At 35.5% G+C, this 11,375-nt stretch overlaps 1 protein-coding gene across 1 annotated transcript; it reads right to left on the reverse strand.

The window, feature by feature from the left end:
* Positions 1 to 9,705: 9,705 nt before the first annotated feature.
* LOC112756912 (serine/threonine protein phosphatase 2A 57 kDa regulatory subunit B' beta isoform-like) lies at positions 9,706 to 10,209 on the reverse strand. The gene has a single exon (XM_025805517.1). The coding sequence runs from the start codon at positions 10,207 to 10,209 to the stop codon at positions 9,706 to 9,708; it is 504 nt and encodes a 167-aa protein (XP_025661302.1).
* Between the last annotated feature and the right edge of the window lie 1,166 nt (positions 10,210 to 11,375).

Genomic DNA, 11,375 nt, shown 5'->3' on the forward strand with positions numbered 1-11,375 from the left:
CATAAAAATTAGTTCTATTTTTAATTATCATCAAGTTATATAATAATAGTGTATCTTTTCTGTAACCCACGGGTAAAATTGGATATCCGCGGGTTAAGAGCGGATAGGGTTAGCAGATAGGGTTAGGATTGGATCTAAACCTACCTTACTCTACCGATTGCCACCCCTAGCAATAAGATGCCAAATGAATGATTTAGATGACTGCCGTACTGAGCTTATTGAAAATGCTAGATTTACTCTAAAATTAAATATATTTGTGGACTGGCCCAACATGATTCAGTTGAACCAACCTTGTACATACTGGTTATTTTTTTAGAGGAATTAGTTTCCGTTTTCTAGGAGGATTGGTTTCTGTTTTTTTTTTTTTCTTTTTAACTTTGCTACATGGGTCAAATTCACAACCCATCCAAACACATGTTATAAAAATTCATACCCCAAAAACAAGGTTCAATTCCTACCCATTATCCAATAACATTATCCATTTTTACTGGTACTTCATTTTTTACATTATCATATGTATGAATTCCGAGAAAGCTTCAAAGCCATAAAAATATTAATAACAAAGGAGAGTTAATAGTCAAAATCGTTCCTGAAAGATACATCGATCTCCATATGAGTTCTCGAAAGATAAAGTTAATCAAAATCGTCCCCAAAAGATGACGGACATGACCACGTTAGTCCTTCCGTCATCTCGTCTGTTGAGCTAGCTAACGTTGGGTGACGTGTTCCATTAAGTGCCCACGTGGCACAGTAACAAAACGATGCCATTTTGATTCAATAGCTTCCAGGTCTTGATACGATGTCGTTTAGTGTCTAGGTGTTTGATACAATCAACCTTCTATCTTCCTCAACCTTCCCAAAGTCGCATAGATCCTTAACCAATAACCACTATCCCGGTGCTATAGTTATCCACAACTTTACCAGTGCCACCATCAGTCACAAGTATTTATTCCTCATCTTTAACTCTAACCAATTCTTTTCTTGTGTCTTTTTTCTCACAAATTGAGCCCCGGTTTATGTGCAGGAGTGACTTCGGAAGGTTGGGTTATGGCGATCACAGCAATTTGCTGATTCCTCATCCAATTACAGCATTACATGGTGTCAATAGGTAAAGCAAATTACTTGTGGGGACAGTCATTGTTTAGCACTCACCACCATCTCTCACAAGCATTTCATCATACAGCTTCCTTGCAACCTCAACCTTCCCCCTTTTGACCAAACAATTCAGCAACGAATTAGAAGCGACAACACTAGGGAAACAACCATGCACTTCCCGCACTGTATAGAATAACCGTAGGGCAGCATCAACCATCCTAGAATCTCCGTAGGCTCAAATCAGAGAGTTCAAAGACTTATGGGTAGGCTTCAAGTTCCCAACTTTCATGCTGTTCAGAACCAGCTCAATCTCGGAGAACACTCTGAATCTTGACAAGAGCTTAAGAAGAGAGGAATAAGCAAAGCCATCAAGGGAACAAAAAAAGGGTATCGAGTTAGCCCAGTTGAAGAACTTCAAACCCAGCTCGGGGTCGTGTATTCGGTCTAGAACGAAATGGGCAACGTCCGAAACTAGAACCTCAGATTCTGCAAAGCGAGACTCGAGGGAGTCCCGCCAATGGGCGTGGGTTGCCAGTATTCGAACAGCGTCAATAACGAGTGGGACTGAAGCGGGTCGGCGTAAAGGTGGTGACTTTGGGGCGGTTACGGGGTTTGATTCGAGCGAGGATGGCCTTTGACATTGGATTTTGAGTGTTATGGTGCCAATCATTTGTGAAAGACAAGCTCTCTTCTTGGAGCTGCTTGATTGTAGACCGCGATTTATTTATCATTGAATTTAGGATTAGGGTTCATCATCTAAGGGACTGATTTGATTTCTTTTAATGTACTTACCTTGTCAGCAACTCCAGCGTACACGTAGGCGTCATCCACCTAGGCAGTTAATGGAACACGTCACCCAACGTTAGCCAGCTCAGCAAACGAGATGACGGAAGGACTAACGTGGTCATGTCCGTCATCTTTCAGGGATGATTTTGATTAACTTTATCTTTCGGGGACTCATATGGAGATCGAGGTATCTTTCAGGGACGATTTTGAGTATTAACTCCAACAAAGGAGATTAATTTTCAAAGCCATTAGTTTGTGCAATTGCAAATCAATCCAGTTTGATAAAGGAAAATGGAAATGGTTAAACCCAAAAAAATAATATAGTAAAGAAATTTATATGGATCTAGAGGAGATCAAGAGGAGATCAGATATCCTTGCGGAGATGGGCACGGACATCACCACCGTCCATAACAGGAAGCTTTCATTGCAGGAAACAAAGCGCCTCCACACTCCACAGCAAGTTCGAGCGAGAGAGAGCCAGAACGAGAGGGAGAGAAGGAGCTGCAATAGGGATAAATCCAGTTTGTCGGGTCGAAACTGGGACGGGTTGTAATCGGAGAAGGCAACTCTGTTGGTCATCGTTGTTGGGTGGCCGTCTTGGAGCCGGAGGCATAGAAGGTGGAGGTCCTTCAATGGCTGCTACAATTCGAAGAAGGAATAGGAATAGAGCAAGTTCTTAGGTCAGGTTGTTGTCTCAAAATGTTATTTGAGATAGTTAACAAATAAATTAGAGTAAATAGTCATTTCTGACCATAAAAGATTTGGACGCTGACAAAACTGACCATGAAAAATTGAAACTAAAGTTATACCCATATAAGATAAGTTTTGTTTGACAAAAATAACCAATTATTAAATTTTTGTTCATAATTTCGTAAATACCCCTAACTTTTTATCTTCTTTTATCTCTAGACCCAATCTCTAACCCTAACAATTCAATCTCGTTCCCTCCTCCTCTGCCTCTACCCTCCAACCTTCTCCGCCGTCACAATCCCCCTCCACCACCATTATCGCCTCCAGCCCCCTCACCCTTCCTTCCCCGTCGACCATCACCAACTCCATCATCACTGCCGCTCCATTTCCTTCCTCACCCTCCCCTCCAACCACCTCATTCACACCATTGAAGACCTTCCTCAGTCCTCACAAATAAAACAGAACCAAGTAAACCCAAAATTAAACCAAATAAATCGTCTCTCATATTTTTAGACACAAAGAAAAGAAGGATGCTATTATTATTATTAGGAAAAGTCTAGGGGACCAGCAATTTTATTGAATTCTGGCCAGCATGTAACCAGCAAAGAAAAGTGAGCCATTGGATGAAATTTCACACCAATCTCACACCATTAAAATCATCATTGATGGCTATTTGATGGCTACAAATTACAAAAATTGATGTCCCCCTAGCACTCCTCTTATTATTAAATCAAATACACCACTGTAGAATCATTAGAACTTTATCAACAAGCTCATCATGGAGGAGGAACTACCACAGCCACCACCATGACGGCACTCTTCTTTAAGAAACTTGGGCTTGGGCTTCTGAGTGCTACATACTTGTGCATGGTTCTGTTCTTGGTTCTGATTGTGGCAACGATTTTAGGGGTTTGTTTGGTGAAGCTGTGGGTGGAAGAGCCGGTGGTGATTTGAGAGAATTTGCATTTTGATTACACTGAAGAATTAAAATTCTTCTACTGTGTTCTCGTTTGATGGGGGGAATGAGTGATTTTGTTGAAAGAACAAAGAGGGATAAGCATATAAGTGTGCCTGTTGGTCATATGTTTCATGTTTCTTTGCTTCTTTTCATGTCCGAATATGATTTTAATACACAACTTGGTGTCTTTTAGATTCCTACACTTTTTCTCAATTTTCATTGACATTCTCAACATATATTAACATAGTAATAAACATACATTTGTGAGGACTGAAGAAGGTCTTCAATAGTGTAGAGGAGGTGGTTGGAGAGGAGGGATGAGGAAGGAAATGGAGTGGTGATGGTATTGGAGTTGGTGATGGTTGAAGGAAAAAGGAGGTGAGGAGAATGAAGGGAATGGCGGCGGTGGAAGGGGATTGTGACGGCGGAAAAGGTTGGAAGGTAAAGGCAGAGGAGGAGGGAGCGGGATTAAATTACTAGGGTTAGAGATTGGGTGTAGAGATAAAAGAAGATAATATAAAAAGTTAGGGGTATTTATGAAATTATGAATAAAAATTTAATAATTGGTTATTTCTGTCGAACAAAATATATCTTATATGGGTATAACTTTAGTTTCAATTTTTTATGGTCAGTTTTGTCAGCGTCCAAATCTTTCATAGTCAAAAATGACTATTTACTCAATGAATTATTATGTTACTTTTTGATAATAATAATAATAATAATAATAATAATAATAATAATAATAATAATAATAATAATTGCGACAATACTATTATTACAGTATTACTACTTATCACAAACTCGGCCATTCTACTTTCAATACTTTCAATTCTCTAGCTTAAAATTATTTATGAACCAGCAACTCAAATATTCATTAATATCAAAGATTTCATGGACTTTAAAGATCCCAAAAATACTTTTCTCATATAAGAAACGTCCTCAAAAGAAATGTACATACATGAGGTATCTTAGGAACATCACATAAACTAGTTGTAATTCAAGGACAAACAACGAGTGGTTCAATTTATGTTATGTTATGTGGAGTGTATTTGCAAGGTACCATGCAACTCAACATCAACATCACCATCATATCCAGTAAATCAGTAATCCACCACGTTGTTTGTGTTTTAGTTGGAGTTTGCGACCTGGGAATATATATACCAAGCTGTCTGATAGAGACTAAAATAAATATTTTAAAATTTTATTTATTTTTTTCAATAAGAACCAAAACAAAAAGCGGACAATTTATAGATATAAAAAATTTATTTAAATAGTAATCAGATGTATATGTAAAACACTTTTATACTGTTGATATATAAAATTTAAATCCAAAATTAATGTTATATTTGGTTATTAAACTGAATAAAAAATAATTGAAAGTAAAAATAAAAAATTAAAGATTGATTATGCTAATACTCGAAAGTATTATGATATAAAAACGGTATCTATATACTGAAAATTAGTCACTAAATCAGCCATTATGTATTTATATATATATGTTGTTTAATTCATTTGTAATATTTATTTTGTATTTTAAAATATATTTTGTATTATTTTTCATATTCAATCAATTTTAACATCCAAATTCATCCAATTGATTTAGAGTCACGCGCTTCTTTTTTCCGCTTTCTTCTTCCTCGTGGTGCTTCTTCTTCTTCTTCTTTATCCTTAATGCTACGTCGTCTTCTTCTTCTCCTACTTTTTTATTATTTTTCACTTTCGTTATCGTCGTCACCAACACTTCCTTCTCCTCCTCCTCTTCCTCTTCCTCTTTCTTCTTCTTTTCTCATTGAAATTTCTTCTCCTCCTTCCTTTTCATCCTTCTCCTCCTCCTCCACCACCACCACCACCATCATCATCATCGTTATCGTAATTGTCGTCTTCTTCTAATACGCATCGTCATTATCGTTATCGATTTATTCTGGATATAATTTCGGTTCATTCTGAATTTAAATAAAGTGCACTTAGTCTGTGCTTATTTTGAAACGAGTTTATATTTTGAATTTAATTTTCGGTTCATTCTGAATATAATTTCGGTTCATTTCTGAGTAAATTAAGGTGCATTTGGTCTCGTTGTTCTGCAAAATTCAAAACTCTTCCTCTTCACCTTCTACTGCTTCTTCTTCTTCTTCTTTTTTTTTTCATCTTCTTCTTATTTCATTTTGTTATGATGTTTCTTGTTTCACTCTCTTAAAAGGAATAAAACCAAGAAAAAAAATCAAAAAAAAAAAAAATAAAAGACTCCTCAAAACTCTTTATCATATTCTTCTTCTTCTTGTCTTGTTTATCTAATCAAACAAAGAAAAAGAAACACATAATGCTACAAAATTACTTGATGGATTTGGATGTATTTTTGTTCATAATTCAATTTTGTTTGTGTTTGTTTTGAACTGAGTTTGTGTGTCGCAATCATTAAGTAATTTTGTTTCATTCTGGATTTAAATAAGATGTACTTGGTCTGTGTTTGTTTTGAAACGAGTTTACATTTTGTATTTAATTTTCGGTTCATTCTAAATATAATTTCGGTTTATTTATGAGTGAATTAAAGTGCATTTGGTGTTGTTGATCTGCACATTTAAAAACTCTTCTTCCTCACCTACAATCACTTGATGGATTTGGATGTGTTTTTATTTAAAAAAAAATATGAGGAGCCAATGAAATATTTATACAATGTGTACAATGACCTTCATAGCAAGCCGGTGCAATTAAGTATGGTCGGGTTGCCAACTTGTCCTTGTCAAGTACGAGTATATAATTTTCTAACTTTTTTCCAAATGAGAAAGGATTTTTTTTCCAAACAATGTAATTACTAGAGTGTCTCATGAACATGAGATTCTGAAATAATATGCAACAACACATCAATAATGAATCAAAGCACATGAATAATAAGCATCAACAAATAAATAATAGAGTACAATACATACATAAGACAGTAAAGCAAATGAATAATAGAGCACATCACACAAATTTTGAATTACATACTATTATGTTTGGAGGTATGAAGTATATTTACTCTACAAATCTCTTAATATTTTTTGTGTTTAAGATGAAATATAATACTGGTGCGCGAATTAGGATTTCGCACAGCTTAACCGGCAAGTGTACCGGGTCATCCAAGTAATATCTCAGGTGAGTGAGGATCGATCCCATGAGAATTGTCGGATTGAACAAAAATGGCTATCCAATTGGCTTAGTTAGGCGAATCAAAAAGAGGTTTTAATGGTTGAAACACATAAAATAGCATATAAGCAAGTAAAGAAAGCTAAAAACAAGTTTGGTATAAGAATAGTATGAGAAAACAGTTAAGGCTTTGGAGATGTTTACTTTTCCGGATTAAAAGTTCTTACCAACTATTTTAACAATGTATGATTCATTCTATGGAAAACTGTAAATGTCTAAACCCTAATCTCTTGGTGATTTAGCCTCCTTTAACATTCATTAACCGCCACTCTCGTGGTCACTTAATTCCGATTAGAGGGTTAAGTTCAAAACTAGTTTATGACCACAAAAACCCTAATTACCCAAATCTAACAGGATTATATGTCACATATTCCAATTAGTTCATATAATTAGCAATTTAGAAAGAATTTGTTTTCAAGCTGTAGTTCAAGCGAGATAACTCTCTCGAGAATCACAAGAACTTGAGTAGAATAAGGTTCATACTCTCGTTCCATCCAGATTCATAAGACTAAGAACGAAAATAATCCTTAGAATTGAATCAAAATATTAATTAAAATAGAAGAATAATAATCTTAATCCATAAAAATAAACAGAGCTCCTAACCTTAACCAAGAGGTTTAGTTGCTCATGACTTACAGAGAAACTAGGGTTCTGAAAAAATACGGAAGAGAGCAGATCCCCCAAAGGGTAAATCTTTTCCCTTTTATATCTAATCTAATTTGATTTAAAAAAAATAAATTATGGGCCTATAAGATTTTGTTTGTAAATAAAAACAACTAAAGTAAAATAAAATATAATAATTAGAAGCCAAATCCAACTAAAGATGCTCCTTGGGTGAAGTGGATCCGTATTCTGGCATTTAGCTAGCGTTTAGCGCTAGAGATGGGCAATTCTGGCGTTCAGAACTGGAAATGGACAGTTCTGGTGTTCTTCTGTCCATCTTGGGCGCTAAACGCCAGGCTCGGCGTTTAGCACCAGAATTGGCAGTGATTCCAGAAGAAAAGTATAAACTATTATATATTGTTAAAAAGCTCTGGAAGTTGGCTTTCCAACATTGTTAGAACTGCATCAATTGGACCTCTATAGCTCAAGTTATGCTCGTTGGAATGCAAGGAGGTCAGGGTTGACAACATCTACTTTCTTCCTTTGTTTTTGCACAAAACTTTGCCAAGTTCGCCCGAATTTTACCTGAAATTATAAAAACACCAAAATAACTCAAAGTAACATCCAAAGAAGATTTTTGCACTAAAATATAATAAATCTTAATAAACTCTAACTAAATTTAATTAGAAAATAAGCAAAAAATGAGTATAAGATGCTCACGCATCAAATACCCTAACAAACTGTGGAAAGAAAGTAGAGAAATATATTTATATATTACTTAATTTGAAAAAAAAACATTTAAATAACATTGATATATATTGAAATATTTCAAGAAAATATGAAAAAGTCTTATGAATTGATCAATGTATGTTCCAGGAGATATGGACATGAAATGTTCTCTATACCCTACATAGTAGCAGTCAGGATCATTTAGCTTGAAAAGCTCATTAACTTGATTCGTTCTTAGCATAGAAACTTATCCCATCTCTCTTGGATTCATTTTCAATCCTCTCTACCAAATTTTCCCTCTTTTAGTACAACATCCATGGTCTTTGAAGGATAGTAGGTCCACGCTCAACCCCCCACCTTTTGTTGTGGAAGTATATGATGACTAGAGCATATATGCAACTATCGACGGATTTTTTGTTCTTTTTCTTGAAGATTATGACTCCTTACATGAGAAATTCATAAATATGGCTAGCCTAATTCTTTTCAGTTATGTTTTCGACATCCAGAATTGCAGGGAAGTGAACTAGAGAAATCTTTGGGACTGCTGTTGGGGATAGAAAACTTTTTGAATAAACAGAATAAATGCTCTTTTAAATTTTGTTATGTTCTCTTCAGTATCAACAATGATTTAGACAACCATATCCCTCAAATACGATAAGAGATTTGTTCTAGAATGGCCTTATTATATTCTTCATCTTTTCCGTTAATTCAGATTCTTTAATCTTTGAAGGTATAATTTCATCTACAAAATAAATAGTTTAAAAAAATTTCAATTTTTTTTATAGAAAATAGTGACAGAAAGCATGCCAAGTGATTGCATGCATATATACTTGTTAATCCTAGTTTTTCTGTGCTCATAAGTTTTTGCATGTTTGACAATAATAAAATGAGAAAGAATCGAATTTATTATCTTGAATAATTGTCAGTTTCTTTGCTTCTTAAGTTTCGTTGGAGTTTTTGTGGTCTGATTTGAGATTTTTTTTATTGTAAACGATTTTGGATTTTAAAAGATTTTTAAATCTGAAGATAAAGATGAAACGGTTTTGGAACAAGAGTAGAAGAAACTGTTTTGGAGTGAGAGAGGAAGAAAACTGCAACCCGTTCTTTTGAATTATGTACTATTGGAGCGTGCACGTGTTTTATTTTGAGAGTGTTTTTAGTTGTAATTAAACTAACTTAATTAGACTTGATTGTTAAAAAAATTTGTACATGTAGCATTATTCATTAAATATATTATTTTTTAATTCTAATAATATCTCTTGAGACTCATTTAAATGCAAAGTCCTTTCAAATATACTTATTATTATCGGAATCAAGAAAATCAACAATTTGGTGTTTGCTACTGTTTTCTCCAATCATATACAAGTACTAACTAGGTAAAGGATTTGACAATTTCATAACGTTTGGACTATTAAATGGTCCCATTAACAAAATATATTTTTTAATTTTTTAATAATTACTAAATAGTCCTTATTTAATTCTAAAATCTATTTTTTATAAATTATTATTTTATCATTCATGATTTATGTTTGTGAAGTATAATTTTCAAATACTCACGCGGTCATGCCCCTAGGGTCTTCTGTGTTAAACAAATCAAGCAATTTCAACATGAAAGAGTGATCAATGTATCGTTTCGTAACCTTCATATCGGTAGAAACAATGTATCATAGGAGAAGCTTGTAAACGGGTTGCAAGTGAGGCCATGCGGGATCCATAGAAGGCTCCTCCTCCTCGGGATCGGTGGATTCATGCCCGATGTTCTCGTATGACATCAGAGGAAGGCACCAAAAAATGTTAACTGAAATCATTCGAATCATTTCTTCTTGGCAATTCTCTGATAATTTTTCGCAGCCAAATTGGATGAACTCAACGAGCTCCATCAACGTTTGCTGCTTGATCTCCTTCTCTCTAACGTTCTTTAGCGTGTCGGGGAAGTTGAGGACGAAGCAACAAACCTGAAGCTTACTCAAAAAGAGATTTTGCCGTTCCACCACCGAAACATCACGGAACACCGGCAGGACCTCCATGACACCCGACAGTGGAGGCGGAGCTGATGGTATTCTAGCGGAATTTGGCGCCGATACAGGTAAAACTCCACGGGAGGCGTGGTTCACGGCGACAGCATTGGTAGAGTCGGGCATGGAGGGCTTCTTGTTCCCCCCTCCCATGAATTTCTTCAACTTTTGCCAAAAATTTGAGTTGGAACCCTAACCCTAAGGGTTGCAATCCACCATAGGTAGTAGTAGCTGCTCCAATTTGAATTTGTTTGACATAGAAAAAAAACTCATTAATTTACGTTACCAAAATATTCATGTAGGTCACGATTAATAGAAAATTTATTTAGTTATTGTTTCTAATTATTAACAAACATACATGATGAAATAATTATAAAATTAAAATAAATTTTTAAATTAAATAATAGATGAAGGATTAATTTATAAATAAAATTAAATAAAGACTATTTAATAATTATTAAAAATTAAAAATATATTTTATTACCAGAGCCATTTAATAGTCCAAACAATTATGGGATCGTTAAATTCTTTGTCTACTAACAAACTATCTGTTCTGAGGGTTTTCTGAAACTGAGAGTCGATCTCGGATGAGATCTTCTGGTGTGGTCAGAGCAGTTGTGTCCGACTTGCTGGATCTTGAGGTGCTGCGAATCCTTGGTCACCGGAGGGTGGTGGTACCTGCAAGAGACTCTGATACTTAAGTTAGCACGGGCTTTAAGCAAGTTTTTTGTAGAATTGAAGTATGAGTTATACATGGGTGCTCCAGTGTATTTATAGTAGTGTTTGACGATCTTCCTTTGAGATAAGTTTGTTATCTTGTCTTATCTTTTGAGAGTAAGATCATATCTTTGGCCAACCGCCTTCTAGTAGTCGGTAGTCCTTTCATTCTGGGCCTCCTTGGGCCTCTGCGGTGATCTTCCGAGCTCTTTGTGAAGAGTTCGTTGTAATGGGCCAGCCTTTAAAGAGGTCGGTCCTTTGTCTTCATGCAACTCGGACCTTATAGCTCGGTCCAGGGTATGAACAGTGCCCCTGCTTGAGCTTTGATCTTTTCCCGAGGTTGTGCTTCCGAGCTTCGACCTCTTTGGGGAAGTCGTGTTCAAGCATCTGTTCGGTTGTGTCCGGTCTGCTCCTTCTTATGCGAGTTTTGCGTCTTTAAATGTTATTTCAAAATGCGAAGCATTTTTTGCGTTCGCTCCTTTATTGCTGCGTTTTGTTCTTCGATGGGGTTTCCTCCTTGGGAATGCACATGCGCTTTTAATGCCTATTGATTGGGCTTATATTCTGTTTTGCCATTCCATTCCCTCGCTTTATTTTGAAAT

Source organism: Arachis hypogaea, chromosome 16, assembly GCF_003086295.3.
Source record: "Arachis hypogaea cultivar Tifrunner chromosome 16, arahy.Tifrunner.gnm2.J5K5, whole genome shotgun sequence".
Classification (NCBI taxonomy): Eukaryota; Viridiplantae; Streptophyta; class Magnoliopsida; order Fabales; family Fabaceae; genus Arachis; species Arachis hypogaea.

Excerpts from the sequence above, each read along its gene's own strand:
- LOC112756912 (XM_025805517.1), bottom strand. The coding sequence starts at position 10,209 with ATGGGAGGGGGGAACAAGAAGCCCTCCATGCCCGACTCTACCAATGCT.